Consider the following 24,270-nt stretch of genomic DNA (forward strand, 5'->3'; position numbering starts at 1 on the left):
ATGCCCGGGGTGCAAAAAAGGTACCCTAATTGAGCAGCAGTTCACAGGAGAGATTAAGGCATGACACCTTGTTAATCCCCCAGTAACCACTGCCCTCTACCCTCTCTCCTGAAAGTGAACCGGAAAGGCGATACCGAGCTCTAGGACAGGTATGATGAGGATTCTTCACAAAGCAGGAAGTATGTTAGTGCGATGGATTGTAAACCAAGGAAATTCAAATTCAACTTCAGCTCTGACACTACTTCAGCTCCTGAAACAGAAAAATATCTACTGCACCTAAATATATAAGCCACCTGCAAGCCCAAAGGCCGCAGAAGAGGTGTACATTCAGGCACAGCAGGTATGTTGCTGTTACTGGAGGGTTCACAGTTACAAAATAATCCCCCCCACTCCACACACACACACACACATAAGAACATAACAACAGCCGCTGCTGGATCAGACCAGTGGTCCATCGCACTCAGCAGTCCGCTCACGTGGCAGCTTCCAGGTCAAAGACCTGTACCCTAACTGAGACCAGCCCTACCTGCGTTCGTTCTGATTCAGCAGGAACTTGTCCAACCTTGTCTTGCATCCCTGGAGGGTGTTTTCCCTTATGACAGACTCCGCATTAGAGGTTTCTACTGTGGCCCAGAGAACTACATGCTCTGATGCTTCTTTGGTGCTCCTAGAATTCCTATGAGCATCGGAGCATGTAGTGCTCTGGGCTGTGGTAGAAACCTCTACTGCGTTTTAGGAAAAGAGGGCCAAGATAAAATAAAGTGGGTTTTGAATGTGTGTCCCTTGGTTCACATACCACGGCACTAGATGGATGTCTGTCTGGTCATTTTTCAAGAACACTGCCATACAGACATCCATATCCCTTGTTTCCTCCCATTAAGAATTTGGACACTCCAGTTTGTAAAATGGATGTTCATGCTGGACATTTCCAGCACATGGATATCTATCTCATGTATTTTTGAACAGGAGATTTTAACACATTGGGACTTTCTGATTTAGAGGTATTTTTGAAAATGCCCTTCTAGGTGTCATACCGTAGATCTCTTTTCTAAGGAAAGAAATTTCCAAAATCTGGAAGAGGTAGCTTACAACTTCGGCTGCTTTTTACTTCTGTACCTTTTGTATCTAAAACCAGCTAAGGCCTTTACCCTGCCTCTGAAAGTCTAGAGCGAAAAGAAGTGTTTTTAGAGGAGGGGAAAGGGCGGGAGGTGGGCTGACCTAGACTTAGTCGTACAACAAGGATAACCAAAAGTTTAACAAGGTTGCCCAGTCGGAACTTATACGTTTTGACTTAGACCAAGATAAACAGGTATAAGTTCCAAATAGGGGCTACTGAGCTGATCGCAGCTGCCGTGATCAGCTCAGCAGCCCCAGCAACCTGCCCTCCCTCCAACCGCAACAATCGAGGCAGGAGAGATGCCCAATCTCTCCTGCCGGCACCCCAACCCTCCCGACAATACCGGCAGGAGGGAGTCCAAACCCTCCTGCCGAGCGCAGGCCCCTGAAACCCCCCCCCTCAAATACGAGCAGGAGGGATCCAAGGCCCTCCTGCCGACGGCGCACCTCCGCAACCCCCGATCACCCCTTACAAACCTCTGAACGGCACCCCTAACCCCAACACCCCTCCAACCCCCAACACCCTCCCTAACTTACTTTAAGGATGGCTGGATGGATGGGTCCCATGCCCGTCCAGCAGGCCTAGGGCCTGATTAGGCCAGGCACCTAAGACCCTGCCTATAGTAGGGGCCTTAGGCGCCTGGACCAACTGGAATTGACCCATGGTTCATGGCAGTTCGGGGGAGATCTCGATCGCAGCAGGAGAGATTAGGCATCTCTTCTGCCGAGATCGTTGCAGGGGGGGAAGAAAGGAGAGGATTATGTAGCTGATGTTGTTTTTGACAGATGCCAGTTACAGAATCCAGCTTTTAGGTGAAGGACTGGCCCCTCCTTCGCCTAAAAGGTCTTGTTTTGGGCGTTTGGGACTTGGGCTTTTTTTTGGTTGATAATGTGTTTTAAGATGAGACGTAGTGGTGGTCTGGGCGATTAAACTGCTGAACGTAGAGGTAGGCCATTTAAAAAAAAAAACAAAAAAAACCCTCATTTTAGATGTTTTTTGGGAGAATGGACATTTTCCCTGCTGCTACTTTCAGCGTTTAGGGGCTTAGGCCAAAAGGGGACTTAGACGTTTTTTTTTATTATGCCCCTCCACAGGCCTAATTCTATAAACAGCGACTAGGCTAGGCACCCTAGCAACATATAATTAAAATTCATCACTATTTTTTATTTAGCTTAATTGGCATGAGAATTGACCACACCATTAACAACCAATTAAAACAATTTGAAAATTATTTCACTAGGGTTACTGGTGGAATACCATGCGGCGCTTAATTTGAGACGCCTACCTAAAAAGTAAGCATGGTTAGGGACGAAGAATATTTGTGGTTGACTTAGGCGTCACTAGGCTTCTATGTTAGGCTCCAGCAAATTAGGCTAGCCGTTGACTGACAGCTACATCTACAGCATCTTCAAGTTAGATGCGGTTAGGCAGGGTTTATAGAATCAGGCCCTATAAGTCCTCTACATACCTCCATTCCCCTAAATAGAAACAACAAGAGTTGACGATCTGACCAAATCAATGTAGATATCATCCACCTTTATGAATTTATAGATTTCTCCAACACTAGGGTTACCAGATGTCCAGATTTCCCCGGAGAAGTCCTCTTTTTGAGGATATGTCCGGGGGTCTGGACGGCTTTTGAAAACCCAATACTTTGCCTGTGTTTTGAAAAGCTTCCAACAAATCGCCATTGGACAGGAGGTCATCCGAACAATGTGGGATGTCCTTCTGCCCGATGAGAGCAGGCAGCCGGGGGGAAGGGGGGCGGGGCTGGAGAGGGATTGAGGGTGAGACTGGGGCATAATGGGGCAGGGATGGGTGGAACTGGTCAGGCCTGGGGGTATGTCTAGGGGTCCGGATTTTCCATTTGGAAAATCTGGTAACCCTAGCCAAGACTCTTGGTACTAACAATGTCCAAAACATATACCCCTTGGAATGTGGCATCTGTATTTAATAGGAACAGTCTAGTATCTGTCTAAAACTCCATTCTTATGGCAGTTTAGATCATCCAAACGAATATTAAAATCTTCCATCATAATCAGTACATACCCCTTCAAAATCTGTTCCATTATCAGAGTACACCCTGGTGGCATATGCATCAATAAAAAGGTCAGTACTACAGTTCCCTAAAATCCTAAGAACATAAATTTACAGCTTTGCAAATTCTTTGAGGGGCACAAACATAAATCAAAGACAGTTCTATATATCACTGCTACTCTCTCTCCCTGCTTTCTCTGCTGTGGCTGATATACAATCTTAAACTTATTGGATATAATAGTGACAGTACAGAGCCATTTTGATTAGTCAACCAGGTTCAAATGATGTAGAATAGATCCGGCTTATGAGAATATGGCAAGACCCTTATTCAATTACCAATCAAGCATTAATACTGCAAATGCAAAATTAATTACAGTCAAACATTCATTATTCCAATTGAGGAATTTAGAACTAAGTTACCCCTCCCCTGTGCTCAGTTCTTTGGGGCTTCTCCTGCCAGCTCAGCTAATTGGGGATTCCTCTGCTGTGATCAGCTGATGGCAGGCTGCAGACTATTATCCAGATCCCCCAGCATAGATAGGTACCAGAAATTTAAGCCAGGGTTTCCCAGACTTATATTTCTGGCGCCTATCTTTTGCCCACGTAGGTGCTTTAGGCTGCCTAACGCCACTTCTGATGTTGGCCACGCCTACTTTGGCATTTAGTGACCTAAATGTTTTTATTTAGGTTAGTGGAAGGGCAGGAAGGGAGACCACAGACCACACATCTTTTTGACAGTGCTGGCCACTTCAAGAAAGGCCTATACTTCCGGTGATCAAAATAATACAGATTGTGAGGGCGACTGCAAGTTGCATTATTCGTTTACTGTGGAAGTCACTAACCTGCAGTAGTGTGTTACCACTAATTAGTGACTCTCAGGGTAGACTAGATTGTGGTTCAAATGCCATATATGACTAACGTGACCATTCATTTTTTTCATCAAAACGAGACATCTATTAATTGTCATTCCTGCCTCCAATCCCGTCCTAGCCCCACCCACAATCCCATCCCCAATTTCTTCCATTCATTTTTTATGTACACATAATATCTTATTAATTCATAATGGTAACCATAAAATTAAAAAAAAACACAAAGCACACTATACGCAGAGAAAATGTTAATTATCATTTATATTTGGGGGGGGGTTCAAAGATGACAAGGCAGATGACTTTAAAATATACAATGTCACCTCAGTAACTATAGAAAAATAGACATATGTAGTGCAAAATATAGACAGCAGATATAAATTCTCAAAACTGACACATTTTGATCACTAAATTGAAAATAAAACCATTTTTCCTACCTTTGCTGTCTGGTGATTTCATGAGTATCTGGTTGCCTTTCCTTCTGACTGTGCATCCTTTCTTTCATTTCTTTCTTTCTGCACTCAAGCCCAACAATTGTCCCTTTCTATCCCCTCCCTCCTTCCTTCCTATGTCTTTAGGGCCCCCAGTGCCTCCTTCCTATGTCCTTAATGCCCCTTCTTGTGCCCTTAGTGCCCCCAGTGCTTCCTTCATATGTCCTTAGTGCCCCTTCATATGTCTTTAGTACCCCCAGATCCAGTGTCAATTCTCCTTTGTACCTTGGTCCCCCTCACTGCCTTCCAGCTTATGTCCCACCCTCAGCCCCGAAGCCAGCCAGCCTACCTCCTCCCTCCCTGCTGCGCTAAAGCCAGCCTGCCTGTCTGCCTCCCTCCCTCCAGCGCCAAAACCTGCCCCACCCCTTGGACCGGCCCCCGCTGCCTGCTGCTTGCTGACCACCGAAGCCTGGCCTACCACCGCTTCAATCCCCCTCCCCCCGGTCCGCCGCCGCTGCCACCCGCCGCCCACTGCAACTAAAGAAAAGGAAGGTCCAGGCGCCAGCCCACAAATCTTCTTCCCGATGTCAATTCTGACATCAGAGAGGAAGTTCCGAGCCAGCCAGGCAGTGATTGACTGGCCCGGAACTTCCTCTTCGACGTCAGAATTGACGTCAGGAAGCAGGTTTGTGGGTCGGCGCCTGGATCTTCCTTTTCTTTAGTTGCAGCGGGCGACAGCGGCAGCGGACCGGGGGGGGTTTGAAGTGGCGGTAGGCTTCGGCGGTTAGCAAACAGCAGCGGGGGCCAGTCCTGGGGGGGGCAGGCTTCAGTGCTGGAGGGAGGAAGGGAGGCAGGCAGGTTGGATTTGGCATGGGAGAGAGGGAGGGGAAGCAATTGCCTGTCCCGTTGTCCCCACACACATCTTCGGGACTCTGTCTCTGAAAACAGGACATTTCGGCGTCCCGAAGCTATGTGTGGGGACAACGGGACAGGAAATCTACAAACGGGACGTATTGTCACCTTATATATGACTGCAGTATAGTAACTTCCGTCTTTAAGGCCTTATTCAAGTTTCTTTTTTTTAGGCACAGAAAGGGGAAAGTTTCTTTTTTAATAAAACCTATAATATTTTAGTTTAAGCTGTTTTCTTTTCCTAGAAGCACAACCACTTTAGACATTAAAGTCATAAGGGAAGAATAAAACCATGGGCTTTAATGTCTGAATATTGGACAGATAAATCATTTGAGTTAACCAATTTCTTTTGATTTTTTTTCAGCCGAGATGTTAATCTGGAGCTTTGGAACTGTCTCTCCAAAGATTTCAATCAATCACACTATAAGGTCTGTGTGCCCTCTTGCCATAGCCCGTTCCACTTGTCCCAGGCCTCTGTTCTGACACATTAATGTCGTTTCTCAGCACTAGTTCACTCAACGCCCGATGCTAATGCTGGACGCAAGGAAAGTGACAAATTGTACTGAGCAGGAGCTAGATAGAGATAATGAAAGACAATTTTTTGGCAGCACTGTCTCTCAAGACCTATCACTGTCAATTTATACTTCACTATGTCAGAAATCACTACAAAATTTGGTGGCAACAAAATTCTTTAGATCATTTGAGTTATAAAATGAATGCTACTCATTACTGTATCTGCCAGTAATCTAACGGCAAAACTGATCTTAAAAGCATTTATTTATTTAAAACATTTATAGCATATCCACATATTCTTATATGTTATACTTAAATTCCAGAAGCAATGAAAAAGTCCCTAATATAGGGTTACCATAAGGCTCCAGAAAAAGGAGAAAACAAACATCGAAGGAGACTCTATATGCCCAATCACTTTTTTAAAAAAATTCTTTATTCATTTTTAACATTAAATACAAAGCGCATACACATAAGCAATCAAGTAATATAGTCTACTGCACTCTTCTCTAACAAATAAACTAAAGCTGTTTTAACCCTCCCCCCACCCCTCCTGGATATGTATAACAATATTTCATGACTCAAAGGGAAATACTACTACTAATAATATTACTACTTATATTATAACTTACAATATTTTGTTAACGGGCCCCAAATTTCTTTAAATTTGCTATGGTGTCCCTTCTGCAAAGAATTCATGTTTTCTTTTTTTTAATTTTATTAAATTACAACAGTGTAATACATTTGATTAAAAATAGCAAATTATTACAGAGAATACACCATTTCATATAATTAGTATATAAAAGCATAACTCTATCCCCCCTTCCATCAATTATCGATAATACTAAACAGCTTTATTACTTTAATAAAAAGATTTAATATCCATTTTTCCAGTATCTTTCCCTCCCATACCCCTCTCCTGCCCCGGATGTGTAATGAAAAAAATCAGAAGGTAATACATTATTCTTTACCGTGAAGCAACAAATAATTCATGTTTTCAAACTTATAAATCTGACATAGGGATTCCCACCAGAAGCTATAGTTTAAGTTGTCCCAGATTTTCCAATTTTTCATTATTAGTTGCATGGCTTCTCCTGTCATAATGAGGATTAGTTTGTTCTGATTTGCACTAATTGGTTTCTTAGACAGTAAAATCGTTCCAAACAAAATTATACCATATGATGTTAATGGAACTTCCAAAACCATGATAATTTGACCCCAAATAGATTTCCAGAATTTGAGTATCAAGGGACAATAATAAAACAAATGATCCAATGTCCCTACAACAATCACTTTATTATGTATCGAGACTCGACACGATCGTGTTTTGGCCCTAAAGGGCCTGCCTCAGGAGTCTTAGCAAAATTGATAATGATAAGATCCTCTTAAACGTTCAATGCCTATGTCTTTTTTTCCGTTCTTGTTTTGTGAAGACAGCAAGACACATATTAGGAATAGGATTGAATTTTTGCCACCAAACATTAGTAACTCCAGTATCGTCTAAGATGAAATAATCTTAAGGCATCATATGGAAATATGGATTGCAATGATCTTCTCATTAATAGGTATCTCTCCTTACTTATCTCCCCTTATATCTCCCTCTCCCTCCCCTGGAGGCTCCACTCAGCTGTTAAGTCTCTCCTATCTGTGCCATTCTCTTCCTCTGCCAACTCCAGCCTCCATCCCTTCTATCTTGCTGCACGGTATGCTTGAAACAAACTGCCCGAATCCCTACGGTGGGCTCTATCTCTGGCAGTGTTCAAATCCAAGTTAAAAGCTCACCTCTTTGAGACTGATTTCAATACTGGTTGACCTGCTGCCTCTGCACCCAGAGGTTGTGAGATCAAATCCCGGCGCTCTTCCTTGTGACTCGGGGCAAGTCACCCAATCCTCCGGCACTCACCGCTTTGAATGTAAGCTTTGAAATGCCAAAGCCACAAAAAGGCGGTAGATAAGTCCCCATTCCATTTCCATCTCACCTTGGGTTCTATATCCCAAACCCTATATGTCATGTCTGTCTGTCCAAGTTAGATTGTAAGCTCTTTTGAGAAGGGACTGTCTATTAAATGTCAAATGTATAGCACTGCGTACGCCTTTCAGCAATATAGAAGTAATAAATAGTAGTTGAAATAGGTAGTGCAGACTGTGCCAAATGCCTAGGTTGAAAATATCAATTTATCAAAAAGTATACAAGCTGAATATCCAAAAAAATCAAAAAAATAACCAACAAATATTCAGAATAAAGCTGCTAATAGTGGAAGGAAACAGGCTGAAAGGCAACAACCAAGAAACTATATGTTCAGTTATAAACTGCCATACAAAACACATCCCAGGTCAAAAAACTCCATGGAAAAGATTCATAAAGATACAGTTTAAGATACACAAGTTAAACTGCAAAAAAACAGCAAAAAACTGTAAAAACTTGCACTTATCTTCCATTCATCTCCCACAAGCAGTGGAAATAAATATCCGTTGCTCCAATACGGAACCAGACACACTTTTCAAAGAATGAACTCAGTATTCCCGTGAAAGATTTTCTGAAGCAGTTGCTCTCTTTCTAAAGATATTCCCCTGACGCAGTCACTTGGCGAAACAGGGCCTGTCGGGAATACTGAGTTCATTCTTTGAAAAGTGTGTCTGGTTCCGTATTGGAGCAACGGATATTTATTTCCACTGCTTGTGGGAGATGAATGGAAGATAAGTGCAAGTTTTTACAGTTTTTTTGCTGTTTTTTTGCAGTTTAACTTGTGTATCTTAAACTGTATCTTTATGAATCTTTTCCATGGAGTTTTTTGACCTGGGATGTGTTTTGTATGGCAGTTTATAACTGAACATATCGTTTCTTGGTTGTTTCCTTGAAACACTGAGGTCTTTTTCTCCATGTTAGTTACTTGCCTTTCAGCCTATTTCCTTCCACTATTAGCAGCTTTATTCTGAATATTTGTTGGTTATTTTTTAGGTTGAAAATATAGCACATGACTATGTGTTACCAAATTTCTTATCTAAACTCAAAAAGTGGAGTTGATAGACCAATACAAAAAAAAAGCACGAGATATGCCATGATCCAATCTGGATATTTCAATATTATTATGCATCTCTGACACAGCATCACAAAAGTTGCATACCAGTTTATGCCTGCCTGCCTGCCTAACTGAAAGACACACACGATTTATGCTTTTTTATACAGTGATACTAAAAATACAGTACGAAGGGCATCGGGTTGCATTTGATTCAGCTGAGAAGGCTATGAAGTGGGTAACTTGCATATCACAACAGGCCTCACAAATAGCACAGATAAGGTATAATAATAATAACTTAATTTTTATATACAGCAGTACCACAAACAGTTCAGAGCGGTTTACAATAGAAAAGAGACTGCAAACAGACAGCGATATTACAGAAAGCATTCACAAATACATCAGCAAGGGTATTCAATCAAAAAAGATGTTTTAACTGATTTCCTAAACGTTTGGTAAGAAAATGCATTAAAGATAAGCTCACTTAGACATTTGTTCCATTTACCAGCTTGAAATGATAATGTCCTATCTAAGTACATCTTATAGGTACAACCCTTCAAAGTTGGAAAGGAGAACAGATGAGCACGACGTGTACGACTAATAGGACAAGAAAAATCAAAATGGGGTAAAAGATAAACTGGAACTGAACCTCTTAAAAGTTTGAAACAAAGACAAGCTTTAATGTTTAAATGGGATAAGTTGCTCATTGATATCTCCAACCACAATTTTAAATTATTGTTATATCTTATAATGTGTGAATTTAGATAATATTTATTAAGTTTTATAGTGGTGGTAAATCTCACATGATCATCTGCATTCCCTCAAAGAAGCATTTGAGAGCAACTAAGAACAGTGCAGAGGGTTGGGGGTTAGTATGGGATCAGGGTGGGGGAGGCAGCAAGGGTGAGAGATGCAGGAGAGGAAGAAGGGTGGGGACAAGGGGGTGGTGGGGTGACAATATGTTGAGTAATTTTGGAGTATTGTTACTGTCTGATTATGCCTTTGTATTCTTTTCTATTAAAATATTGTATTTCGTTCCCTCTTTCCTTACGTATCCTGTCGATTGTCTTTTGGTTTTCTCTGTTTTGTATTTTAGTTTCTTTCTACTTATTTTTAATGTAAACCACTAAGGCCTCCTATTACGAAGGCGCATTAAACATAGAAACATAGAAACATAGAAAGATGACGGCAGAAAAGGGCTACAGCCCATCAAGTCTGCCCACTCTACTGACCCACCCCATTAAGTCTGGGTGCTAATGACTTAGTTCTTTAGCTCGACCCTCGTAGTGATCCTACGTGGATGTCCCATTTATTCTTAAAGTCGAGCACGCTGGTGGCCTTGATCACCTGCATCGGAAGTTTGTTCCAGTGATCCACCACCCTTTCTGTGAAGAAGTACTTCCTGGTGTCACCATTAAAGTTCCCTCCTCTGAGTTTGAGATCGTGCCCTCTTGTGACCGATGGTCCTTTGAGAAGGAAGATGTCGTTTTCCACCTCGACACGTCCTGTGACATATTTAAATGTCTCAATCATGTCCCCCCTTTCCCTGCGCTCCTCTAGAGTATAGAGCTGCAATTTGCCCAGTCTTTCTTCGTATGAGAGACCCTTGAGTCCGGAGACCATTCTAGTGGCCATCCGCTGGACCGACTCGGCTCGAAGCACATCTTTGCGGTAATGTGGCCTCCAGAATTGCACACAGTACTCCAGATGAGGTCTCACCATGGCTCTGTAAAGTGGCATTATGACTTCAGGCTTGCGGCTGACGAAGCTTCTCTTGATACATCCCATCATTTGCCTTGCCTTGGATGAGGCCTTCTCCACTTGTTTGGCCGCCTTCATGTCTGCACTGATGATTACTCCCAAATCGCCCATTAGGGCCTTAACGCACAGAATAGTGCGCACTAAAATGCCGTGCACGCTAGCCGCTACCGTCTCCTCTTGAGCAGGCGGTAGTTTTTTGGCTAGCGTGCGCTATAGCGTGTGCTAATCCGGTGCATGCGCTAAAAACGCTAGCGCACCTTCGTAAAAGGAGCCCTAAGACATTTGATGAGCGGTATATCAAAATTTGAATAAACCTGAAGAGCTATTTAGTGCCCTTTGGGTTTGGTAATTTCCTCTCTGCATGATAGCTGGGCATGTGGGGAGATCTGTCGGGATGATCATGTAATATAATATATGAAATCTTGAATTTCTTTTTTTTTTTAATGTTTAATATTTTTATTAAGATTTTCAAGAACAATAACAAAAACAAAGCAATAATGAGCAAGCATAAGAAAGCAAAATATACAGAAATAGCTATCCAATGTCCAGTAATGCTCACAACATAGAGTAACTATCAAATAGTCAAAAAAGAGTCAGTGAAAGAAGTGCAATCTCATACAAAGACCAGAAGGTAAGCTATAACAATGTAGATGAGTAAACCCAGTGAATGTGAAGGTCAAATCTTGAATTTCTAATTTAAATGAACATGCCAGCAACTCAAATTATAAGCTGGAATGTGCCCAGGATTATATGACTTGTAAAACGAAGCAAAATTTTGCCTTTATTGAAGCATCATGAAAGCATGATATTACAGTGTTCCCCCGCAAATTTCGCAGTTTGCGAATCGTGTACCACTCATTCGCAGTCTGCTCCGACCGCCTCTTCCTGTAGTAAAATCCGGGCTACACCAATCAGGAGCTGCGTGTCAAAGCAGCTCCTGATTGGTGTAGCCCGACTTTACTACAGGAAGAGGCGGTCGGAGCAGACCGCGAGTGATTTTATTCACCTGCCGGCGCCCCAGCTGCCCTCTCCTGCTTTTTGACAGGTGAAAAAAACACATTTGCAGCTTTTCAAAATTTGCGGGGGTTCCTGGAACGGAACCTCCATGAATTTTGGGAGAGTACTGTACTTATTTGCAGGTAACTGCTGTAAGTGTCCTGATCAAAAACATCAAAAATTTAAAAAAGGTTGATAGGCAGTGGTGTAGCGAGGGTGAGAGGCACCTGGGGTAGTGACGCTCCTCCCCCACCCTCTTCTCCGCACCCCTACTCTCATCCACTCCTTCCCCACCCCTCCTGCCGCGCACGCGTGCCCTTTCCCTTCCCCCATACCTCTTTAACATTTGCGGCATGATCAGCAACCCCAAACTGCTGCTCGGGCCAGTGTCGGTCCTTCCTTTGATGTCATTTCCTAGGCTTAGGTCCAGGAAGTGACATCAGAGGAAGGGCCAATGCTGGCATGAGCAACAGGTTGGGTTTGCACCGCGAATATTAAAGAGGTACAAGGGAAGGGGCACATGTGGTAGTGGAGGGGCGGGAAAGGAGCGTGAGGATGGAGATGATGCCTCCTCCAAGATGTCGCCTGGGGCGAACCGCTCTCTGCCCCCCCCCCCCTTTACTCTGCCACTGTTGATAGGAAAGATATTTTATTCTACTATACAAATTGTGTGTGCATACGTGGAAGGGGGAGACAGTGTTAATCTGTAATAATCTGCCATGTCAAATTAAATTAATTTTCAAAGATATCTATGGCGGATATCTTTTGCTGAGGATTAAGTTAAGAGGACATGAATTTCACTTTATGGTGGTGTATGGTTCCAATTCCCAAACCTACATTTTTCATGAAGTTGGTGCATCTAACCATTCCGACTCCCTGAACTAGACTATGGTGAATCCCATATCCAAATCCACCCATATCAGAGAATGGTCTGAAACTTCCATGGGTCCAATTTCTGCTGGACTAACTAATGGAAATATTGATTGGGAAATAAGTTATGTGACCAATCCTTGAGAAGGTCTCATGGGCCCAAGACAGATAGGTATAGTCTCTGCAAAAAAACACCATTGCTATACCAGATTTAAGAAGTTTGACAAATGAAGCAAACTCTTGCTTTTACCCAGTTCTAAAGCTGTAACCCTTGATAATCTGTTAAAATGGGAGTCCGTAACCTGATTAATACCCCCCAACAATCTTCAGGGGTATTGACAGATTCCCTTCTTGTTTATATGGAATTCGTTACCATCATATTTAAGGGCGGAGCAAAATCTAGATAAATTTAAGGGCAACCTTAAAAGCTTCTTATTTAAAGACGCTTATGATTGCTAATCGATCTCTGGCTCCTCCCTTGCCACTTTCTGTTCCTACTCATATTCAACATCAATACGATTTCTCCCATTTCCCTTTTGTTTTAACCTTAATTGTATTCCTTCCTTTTAAAAACTGTATTTCTCCCCACTTTCCTGTTGTTTTCAAGTAAGTAAAGTTGTGTCTTAATAAGTCCGTTGATTGTTCCCCATTTTAATTTTAATTGTCAAATGCTTAGGGCTCTTTTTACAAAGACGCGTTAGGGCTTTAACCCGCAGAATAGCGCTGAATTGCCGCGGGCGCTAGACCTTACCGCCAGCATTGAGCTGGCGTTAGTTCTAGAAGCGTAGCGCAGGTTTAGCGCGCGCTAAAATCCTGAGTGCGCTAAAAACGCTAGCGCACCTTAGTAAAAGGAGCCCTTAGTATTTATGATTAGCGTTTTATCAAATTTTAACAAAACTTGAAACCTGATAGGACAATATGACAATGCCTTTCTCGTAAATGTTCCGAGCATATGGATTTCAATTAATAGCACGCTGCAGAACTTTTACTTTTTAGGGAACCCTGAAAAAGTCTTACGTAGGATCATGATTGCTTACACAGGAACAAGAACAAAATTTACAGCACAGGGTATAGTAACGCTAGAACAGCAATATAAGGCCGCTAAGCAAGCATATATAAAGTCTCCAACCGTAACCTCCAAAGAGGCATTAACAGCAACACAGTCAGCCTTAAATGCATTAATACACGAGATAAAAAAAATGCTGCTTTTTGGTAATGGAGGGATGGATTATGCCACTGTCTCATGGGAACATGCACAGTGAGGAATCCACCCTATGATGTTTCATGGCAGGGGTGGTTTGCTATTGCCTTCTCCTGTGCAGGTTGTGGCTCCAGTATGAGCGCAGTGGTTAAAGCTATAGCCTTAGCAACCTGAGGTTGTGGGTTCAAACCCACAGTGCTCCTTGTGACCTTAGGCAAGTCACTTAATACCCCCCTCCCCCACCATTGCCCCAGGTACATTAGATAGATTGTAAGCCCACAAGGAGAGACAGGGGAAAATGCTTGAGCACCTGAATAAATTCAGGTAAACCATTCTGAGCTCCCTTGGGAGAACAGTATAGAAAATTGAACAAAGAAATAAAACAATGTTGCTGCTGCCCAACATAGGGCCCCTCAGCCTATGGCACCTGGTATTCCCAGGTGGTATCCCATCCAGGTATTAGCTAGGCCCATCCCTGCTTAGCTACTGAGGGCAGCCAGGCCATACACATTTTGGTAATAAGCTAGGGGAAATTATTTGTCCAAGTTATAAAGACAGGAAGGAATCTAAATTTATTTCTATATTATATAATGCCAGAGGTGAGCTTTCCAACAAAGTATCTAATATTGTTAAGATCCTTTTTGCATACTTTAAATCAGGGGTGCCCAATACGTCAATTGCGATCGACCGGTAGCTCAGGAAGGCAACGTGAGTCGATCGCGGAGCCCATCCCGGGCTCCGTGATAGACTCGTCTTGCCATCCTGATCTACCGGGTCGATCAGCCTTCCTTCTGTGTTCTCCCTAGGGCCTTTTAGCTGGGCGGTCCGCCCAGCTGTCATCTGCTGCTGCCACCGCTGCTGAACATTAAAAAAACCCGGCTTGGAGATTTCAGCCCGTAGCGAACTTATGCTCTGGGCTCTAATGTGTGCGTGCCGGCTTCTCTTCTCTTCCCTCCGAAACCGGAAGTTATATCTGGGGGAGGGGGGGAGAAGGGAAGCCGGCACGCACATGTTGAGAGCCCTGAAGCAAGCGTTCGCTACGGGCTAAGGCGGGAGACAGGTTAGTGAAGCATTTCCTCTTCTTGCTTCCGGGTCCTGCCTACTTTCTGTTTCCGCGAAGGCAGGACCCAGCAGCATTTCCCCCAATAGGTCGATTGCGATGCTGGCCGGCCGAAGCAGGAAGAGCTTGGGGCGTCGTCGGCTTTTGGGCCTGTTATTGGTGGCGATTTGGGTCCTGGTCCCCGATGGCAGTTTAGGTACTGGTCCCTGATGGCAGTGGCAGTGGCTTGGGGGAGGGCAGGGAGAAAGAAATAAAAAGGGCAGGCAGGGAGACAGAAGGAAAGAAGAGAAACAGAAAAAAAAAGAAAGGGAGGCAGAGAGAAAGAAAGGGCAGGGAGAGAGGAAGGAAAAGTTGGGGTTGGGAATGAGGTCTGGAGGAGAGGAAGCATACAGGCTAAAAGAAGGGAAGAAAGATTGGATGCACAGTCAGAAGAAGAAAGTGCAACCAGAGACTCATGAAATCACCAGACAAGGTAGGAAAAATGATTTTATTTTAAATTTAGTGATCAAAATGTGGCTGAATTTATATCTGCTGACTATATTTTACACTAAGGTCCCCTTTTACAAAACCGCAATAGAGGTTTTTAGCGCAGGGAGCCTATGAGCGTTGAGAGCAGCGCTGGGCATTCAGTGCAGCTCCCTGCACTAAAAACTGCTATCGTGGTTTAGTAAAAAGGGAGGGGGGTATATTTGTCTATTTTTGTATGGTTGTTACTGAGGTGATAGTGCATAGAGTCATCTGCTTTGACCTCTTTGAAAAACCCTGGAATAGGAATGATAATTAACATTTTCTATGCGTACAGTGTGCTTTGTGTTTTTTTAAAATTTTATTGTTGGTAGGTCATTTTGACTTGGTCATTTTAAAAGTAGCTCGCAAGCCCAAAAAGTGTGGGCACAATGTACTGTATCCTTTGGACTCAGCCTAGTTAGGCCCTTCAGTTATGTATTATTTAGAAGACTGCAATTCCTTGATTGCCTCTGGAAGAAATCTTACAGCTTAATGCTCCTTTAAGTACATAGAGCAATTAAAACTCAAACTTTTTTTTTTATAGCACCGAGTCCTAATGGCTTCACCCCAGAGTTTTATAAAATGTTAACTTCTCAGTTGTATGGCCCTTTTGGAGTCTGATTCACTTATCTTTAGTAAAAATTCTTCCTAAATGCTTGATTCTTAATGCAATAAATCATTGGGCTAACTTTAAGAAGTAAGACAACATCAAGGAAAAATTTAGACTATGTTCAGCAAGATATTTTTTCCATGAACATATAATGGGAATAAAAAGCTTTAGTGAATCAGCTCTTAATATCATAAGATTCTAAGCATGTAAAATGAGGATTAAATTATTATCTGACAAGCTTTCATTATTTTGGTAAATCATTATTTTCATAGTTAAGTATACATTTTTGGACCAGATTCTATAATTGGCGACTAGAAAAGATAGACGCCTAAAGTTAGGCACTGATTCCTCAATCACACTTAGGTGTCCATTATAGAATTGCACTTAGCAGCATCTAACTTAAAAATTAGGCACCTGTAATGGAGGCCAGAGTTTTAAAGGCCTACATTATAGGCACCTAAGTCCTTTAGAGAATTGTGCCTAGCAGTACCTAAGTCGGTGTCAGGTGAAAAGCGCGCCGGGACAAAGCCGCACCCAGACAATTGAGCGCAGCACGGAGGCGCGCGCCATAGAAAATTACTGTTTTTACTGCTCCGACGGGGGGGGGGCAACCCCCCACTTTACTTAATAGAGATCGCGCCGCGTTGTGGGGGCGTTGTGGGGGTGTGGGGTTTGTAACCCCCCACATTTTACTGAAAACTTCACTTTTTCCCTGTTTTTAGGGAAAAATTTAAGTTTACAGTAAAATGTGGAGGGTTACAACCCCCCAAACCCCCCACAACGCCGGCGCGATCTCTATTAAGTAAACTGGGGGGGCTCCCCAACAAAACCCCCCGTCGGAGCCCCTAAAAACTGTAATTTTCTTCGGCGCGTGCCTCCGTCTTGCGCTCAGTTGTCGGCGCGCGCCTTTGTCTTTCACGGGGTTGTCTATGAACCGCCTAAGTCATTCTCAGCTTTGCAAAAGGCATCAATCTTTTATAGAATATTGCTACACCTTGGGTTTTGGCCAGGTACTAGTGACCTGGATTGGCCACCGTGAGAACGGGCCACTGGGCTTGTTGGACCATTGGTCTGACCCAGTAAGGCCATTCTTATGTTCTTACTCAAGAAGACAGGCACCTATCTCCAATTAATTTTTCTTTTCAATTACAAGCTTGTTAAAGCTCATTAGTGCAGCCAATTTACTAATTAACTCCGTGTCCCCCCCCTCCCCACACACTTTTTTTTTTTACAAAACCATGCAAGAGGTTTTTAGTGCCAGTCAGTGTGCTGAATGCTCTGCACTGCTCCGACAATCATAGAGTTCCTATGAGCAGCAGTGCGGAGCATTCAGCATGCCGCCTGGCGCCAAGAACCTCTTGTGCGGTTTAGGGTGATAAGTTAAGCGTCTAATTTTAGGTGGCTCTTATAGAATGTCAAGTAAATACCAAAAAGTCCAACAGGACAGAGATCCCACGGCTATAAAACAGTACAAAAGGAAGTGGGAACGGACAATGAGCACTCCACTGAATGTCCCCATTTGTAATCAGTACAAGGAAGCTTACCTGTGGAAATTTACTCCATTGTCCCCACTCAGACATGACACAGTCATCAAGACAGAAAATAGTACAATTCTGAGTATCAGCAGGAATTTCATACTGGCTGCACCGTGTGCTTATTACTGTCTCGCCATCACCATCTTCTGTTCCATTCACACATCTATAGCAGTAGTAAAAGAACAAGAATTATTGATGGTATAAAGAGAGAATCCTACCACCATACTTTCCTTTATGTTATTTAATCAATGCTTTCTGTGTTTCTCCTTAACATTAGACCGTACTTTTAGGAAGCATACGGGTCTGTTAACTAAAAAATGCTATGCAATATTATGGAAATTGAGGACTATTAAGAAATATTTTGACACAGAGTCCTTCCGGCTGTTAGTCCAGTCTACTGTACTGTCTACCTTAGATTATTGTAAAATCGTTTATCTAGGATTGACAAAAAAGACTTTATTAAGACTTCGGTTAGTTCAGAATGCTGCAGTCCGCCTGATTTTTGGTCTTAAGAAGTATGTCTTGTGCCTCAAGGGAATTTATGTATCCAAAGTGATATACTTAAATATTTTTACTAGCTCACTTTGTTATCCAAAAACAATGTTATATCAATCAATCAGGTAACTGAAGTTATTTAGTGAACACTCAGACCCACAGCTGAGGTCTCAGTGAAAAAATCACGGAGCAGCTGTTTTGAGAGACCATCATCGTTCACAGTCTCACCCACCATACAACAGCTAAATAACTACACAAAGATGGTAAAACAAAACCAACTTAGCTTTGAATGAAGTGGGTAATCGATATGGCTGCTCCGGGTTCCTTTTTATTCAAATGACTGCATTCATTACAACTGCCGACCCCCCTACCTGTGTCTGAGTGTTCACTAAATAACTTCAGTTACCTGATTGATTGATATAACATTGTTTTTGGATAACAAAGTGAGCTAGTAAAAATACTTAAGAAGTATGACCATGTAAGTTCTTTTTATACTAGGTTGCATTGGCTCCCATTGGAGGCCAGAGTGCTTTATAAATTTGGATGTATTTGCTACAAGGCACTTTTTAGTTTACTGCCTTCTTATCTGGTATCTTACCTGAAATTATTAAAGTCAAATGAGTGCACTAAAAATTCCAGTATGTTCATCTTCCCTGCTCTAAAGACCCATCGTTATAAAACCTTTTTGGATAGGATACTAGAATATCAAGCGGGGAAGATGAATTCCTGGATGTGCCCTCTGATTACCCAATCCCATGCTTATCTTAATTTCAGGAAATTATTGAAAACTTACTTATTTGATAAGCAAAAATGTTAACTTTCTTAACAGCATGTTAACGATGACTATTTTATCTAGCAATTTGTATTTTAATTGAATTGTTTTTTTACTTATGTTGTATTTAAAGTAGTAATGTTTTCTGTATTGTATTTTTTCACTGAAATGTCTCAATTTCTCTTGCTGTGAACTGCCCAGAACTACTGGCAGGCGGTGTACATGAAAATAAATTATTATTATTATTAAAGGCAGAGGAAGGGACCTTTAGAAATCCCACAAGCTCAAATCTTTAATAGTGTATTTACTATATGCCTGGAAATTTAACATGGTGGTAGGCACTGCTGGGAGACAGCGGACTTGAGAGAGACTTGGGTGTGCTAGTGGATGCATCAATGAAGCCATCCGCACAGTGCGCAGCAGCGTCGAAAAAAGCCAACAGGATGCTGGGCATCATAAAGAAGGGTATCACAACCAGGACGCGGGAAGTCATCATGCCACTATATCGGGCGATGGTGCGCCCGCATCTGGAATACTGCGTTCAGTATTGGTCACCGCACCTCAAGAAGGACATGGCGGTACTTGAGAGAGTCCAAAGGAGAGCAACGAAGCTTGTAAGAGGACTGGAAAACTGCCCATACGCCGAGAGGCTGGATAAGCTGGGTCTCTTCTCTCTGGAAAAAAGGAGGCTCAGGGGAGATATGATAGAGACCTTCAAGATCCTGAGAGGCATAGAGAGGGTGGATAGGGACAGGTTCTTCAGACTGAGAGGGACAACAGGTACGAGGGGGCACTCGGAGAAACTGAAGGGGGATAGGTTCAAGACAAATGCAAGGAAGTTTTTCTTCACCCAAAGGGTCGTGAACACATGGAATGCGCTCCTGGAGGAAGTGATCAGGCAGAATACAGTACAGGGATTCAAACAGGGATTGGACGGATTCCTGAGGGACAAAGGGATCGTAGGGTACTGAAACCAAGGGGTGATTCAGACAGGTCGTGACCTGTTGGGCCGCCGCGGGAGCGGACTGCTGGGCGGGATGGACCTGTGGTCTGACCCAGCGGTGGCACTGCTTATGTTCTTATGTTCTTATAATCTCGCTGTTTCCTTGGACACCATCAAAACATTTATATCAATGTTGCTAAGAAGTTCTTTTACTGAAATGCATTAAAACATGGGCTTAGAGTGTTTTAAGATGGGGGCTTTCCATGCGCTAAGCACATTTTTAATGCGGCCGTAACATAGGCCTCCTTTTACGAAGGCGCATTAGGGCCCTAACGCGCGCTAAAATGCCACGCGCACTAGCTGCTACCGCCTCCTCTTGAGCAGGCAGTAATTTTTCGGCTAGCGTGCGCTAATCCGATGAGTGCGCTAAAAACGCTAGCGTACCTTTTTAAAAGGAGCCCATAGAGTTGTTTTTTTTGCAGGTCCTATACTAATTTTTCCATTTGTCTGCAAGATTTGCAAAAAAAATTAACACAAGAGTACTTACTGCCTCCTATTTTGGAGACACACGCGCTCCCATTTCTTTTTCCTCCTATTTGGAACTCACACTGTGTTTTCCCCTGTTCCATATACTGTATATATATATATTTTATTGATATTTGAAATTTTGGGGCTAGTCACCTATGAATTCTTGTCCGTGGTTTAATGTGGATTAAAGAGTAAGAAGGCCCGTACTGATGTCCTATTAAATTTCATTGATTGTTAACTAATAAATACAGGCCGGTGTTCGCTCTCATTGGGAGTTAAAAGTTCTGGACAATTGTTTTTTGGTTCACTTTATGTTAACAGACACTAGTTGAAACATGCTAGTTGGTCAACACAGACATGCCCATTTTCCGCACATGGTATGCAATTTACCCCCCCCCAAAAAAAAAAAAATAAAATTAAAAATTAAAAATTGATAAGGTTCATCACTAGCACATGGATAATGTTCAATTTCCAAGCATACAGTGAACACACTTTACTAAAATAGCCTCTAAATTCCCATTTTAACTATAGTGTCATAGTTTACCAACTCTTGCAACAATACTGCATGTTACAGTGGCTACAGAGACAAACTCACAACTCAAGTTATTACCATGTGCTAAGTCTATATGTTAATTAGGTCTAATTATATTAGAGATCTATCAGTAACCCCCCCCCCCTCCATCATATTAGCAATATTAAAGTATGTTAATAATTCTAGCTTGAAGGGGGTTAAAAAGGTGAAGTTAAGTCCATATCTATTTTAATCATTTATACATGAATGTGGAAACCTACATGATTAAATGACCCCTTACAGAATATTGACTAGTTGAAATTATGTGCCATGATATTATTGTATTAGACTTAAACTAGCCACCAAAGTAATAAGTTTGAATAGAAAGCTCTAAAGAAACTACACACAGGTTCCTCAGTTTGCCACACAGTTTTAGCGTATGGTAGCTGTCCTCATAGGAACCAATTAGTGTGTAATTTTTTTCTTTTTTTCTTTGTTTTCTTTTATATATTATTCAATAAATTATAAAGTGCTTATGCTCAACTTTTTATATATAGTATAATTGCGATAGTAGCGAAAGTAGCAATTACTTAGTTTTTTTTTATATAAAAGAAATTGGGTCTGGCTCAATCCCCACCGACGCGTTTCATTATTTCATCAGGGTCGGGGAAGGCGAACGCTGTAAAGAACAAAGTAAAACACAAACATTGTATAAGTTTAAGTTTAAATTTAAAGGACCCAGCAATATAAGTAATTTGAGTTTAAAAAGTTGTTACGAGGCTTACCAGAGCAGTTCAATGTCTTAGCAAAATGCTAAATCCATGATTAATGAGCCGGAAGTAAAAAAACCCCGGCGTGAAAAAAGCTAATAAGTCAAGAACCCCTGATCATATGACCCAAAACTAGCCAATGAACACCTTAAAGACCGACCTTTAACTCAAAGTCCGAAGACTCTTAATCAAATGCTCGCTGTTAGCCAATCGCTGGTCAGATTCAATCCGTGAGGATACATTGTATTGAGTTTAAACATCCACCGAAGTTCTTTGATGTTTAAATTGTGTTCATAATTACCTCCCTCCCACCCGACATGTACTGTATCAATGATGCGCCATTTAAGATCAGTGATTTTATGTTTCATTAGAGACCAATGGCGGACTAAAGGAGCAGTTTCAACCCCAGTATTAACACGAGACTTATGTTCATTGAGCCTAATGTTCATAAGTCTAGTGGTGCGCCCTATATAGATTTTTGGACAAGGGCAAATAATCATGTAAATAACATGATCCGTCTTGCAATTGGTTCTAGATTTGGCAGTATAGATCTGGCCAGTCTGCGGGTGACTCCAAATTTCCCCTTCTAAAGCATATTTGCACCATTGACATTGGCCGCAACTATAGTGGCCATTCACAGTAGGGGAATCATTTTGTTTGTGTTTATAATGACCAATAAGTTCCCCTAAATTTTTGGCTCTCTTGAAAGCAAAAATTGGGGGATCACATTCAGCTCCCAAGATCAATTGAATGATATGCCAATGTTTAAGAATAATATTCTTGATGTCATAAGCCAGGTGGGAGAATTGTTGAACACACACCAACAATTTCTCTTCTTCAGGGTTTCGTTTATATTGAAGAAGTTGATATCTATGAGCATATTTGGCTCGAGTGTATGCCTGTTGTATTATATGTTTAGGATATCCTCGCTGTTTAAATCGGTTCTTCAGTATCCGGGCTTGAGTCTTGTATTCAGCAATGGAGTGGCATAGTCTCCTCAAGCGTAAAAATTGGCTATGAGGGAGGCTGTTTTTGAGTTGTTGCGGGTGGAAACTATGGTAACGGAGAAGGCTATTTCTGTCAGTAGCCTTACGAAAAATTGTTGTTAATAATAACCCCTGCGATTTGAAGATGGTCATGTCCAAAAATGGTATCTCATGATGATTAATGGTAGCGGAGAATTGAATATTAGGATATACTTGATTTAACCACATGAGAAATAAGTTGAATGTTTGGATGTCAGATTTCCAAATGCAAAAAATATCGTCCAAATAACGTCTCCAAACAGTGATGTTTGGAAACCAATGGGAAGTATAGATGTATTGTTCCTCCAACTGGGCCATGTATAGAGTGGCAACTGAAGGGGCCAGGGAAGCTCCCATGGCGATCCCATGGGTCTGTAAAAAAAACTCCCCATTGCACCAGAAGTAGCTCCTGGTGAGAACCAATGTTGCCAATTCCATCAAAAAAGAAGGAGAAATTCGTTGACAATAGGTTTGGTTTTCAAATATCTTTTGAAGCAAGGTCAGGGCACCTTGTGTGGGAATCATGGTGTATAACGCCTTGACATCTAGCGTTATCAACAAACCATCAGTTTGAGACTGTGGAATAGTATTCAAAATATTAATCATGTGAGTGCTGTCCTTAACATGAGATTTGATCTTCAAAACTTCTTTCTGTAAAAATAGGTCCAAAAATTTGGAAAGGGGTTCCAGCACAGAATGAGTCATAGATACGATTGGTCGTCCAGGGGGGTGAGATAAAGATTTATGAATTTTTGGTAAGAATCTAATTCGCGGTGTGTTATAAAATGGAGGACAAAGAATTTTATAACACACCACGAATTAGATTCTTACCAAAAATTCATAAATCTTTATCTCACCCCCCTGGACGACCAATCGTATCTATGACTCATTCTGTGCTGGAACCCCTTTCCAAATTTTTGGACCTATTTTTACAGAAAGAAGTTTTGAAGATCAAATCTCATGTTAAGGACAGCACTCACATGATTAATATTTTGAATACTATTCCACAGTCTCAAACTGATGGTTTGTTGATAACGCTAGATGTCAAGGCGTTATACACCATGATTCCCACACAAGGTGCCCTGACCTTGCTTCAAAAGATATTTGAAAACCAAACCTATTGTCAACGAATTTCTCCTTCTTTTTTGATGGAATTGGCAACATTGGTTCTCACCAGGAGCTACTTCTGGTGCAATGGGGAGTTTTATTTACAGACCCATGGGATCGCCATGGGAGCTTCCCTGGCCCCTTCAGTTGCCACTCTATACATGGCCCAGTTGGAGGAACAATACATCTATACTTCCCATTGGTTTCCAAACATCACTGTTTGGAGACGTTATTTGGACGATATTTTTTGCATTTGGAAATCTGACATCCAAACATTCAACTTATTTTTCATGTGGTTAAATCAAGTAGATCCTAATATTCAATTCTCCGCTACCATTAATCATCATGAGATACCATTTTTGGACATGACCATCTTCAAATCGCAGGGGTTATTATTAACAACAATTTTTCATAAGGCTACTGACAGAAATAGCCTTCTCCGTTACCATAGTTTCCACCCGCAACAACTCAAAAACAGCCTCCCTCATAGCCAATTTTTACGCTTGAGGAGACTATGCCACTCCATTGCTGGATACAAGACTCAAGCCCGGATACTGAAGAACCGATTTAAACAGCGAGGATATCCTAAACATATAATACAACAGGCATACACTCGAGCCAAATATGCTCATAGATATCAACTTCTTCAATATAAACGAAACCCTGAAGAAGAGAAATTGTTGGTGTGT

At 42.0% G+C, this 24,270-nt stretch overlaps 1 protein-coding gene across 7 annotated transcripts in view; it reads right to left on the reverse strand.

Annotated features, from left to right (window-relative positions):
• The window catches only part of THSD7B (thrombospondin type 1 domain containing 7B), a 924,116-nt gene that overhangs the window by 154,730 nt on the left and 745,116 nt on the right, over positions 1-24,270 (reverse strand). For all 7 annotated transcript variants that reach the window (XM_033944565.1, XM_033944564.1, XM_033944562.1 and 4 more), the window contains one exon: positions 17,440-17,593. In XM_033944565.1, coding sequence (XP_033800456.1) covers positions 17,440-17,593 — 154 coding nt within the window. The remainder of the gene's footprint in view (positions 1-17,439; positions 17,594-24,270) is intronic.

The sequence above is a fragment of the Geotrypetes seraphini genome, chromosome 5 (genome assembly GCF_902459505.1).
Source record: "Geotrypetes seraphini chromosome 5, aGeoSer1.1, whole genome shotgun sequence".
In the NCBI taxonomy this organism is placed as follows: Eukaryota; Metazoa; Chordata; class Amphibia; order Gymnophiona; family Dermophiidae; genus Geotrypetes; species Geotrypetes seraphini.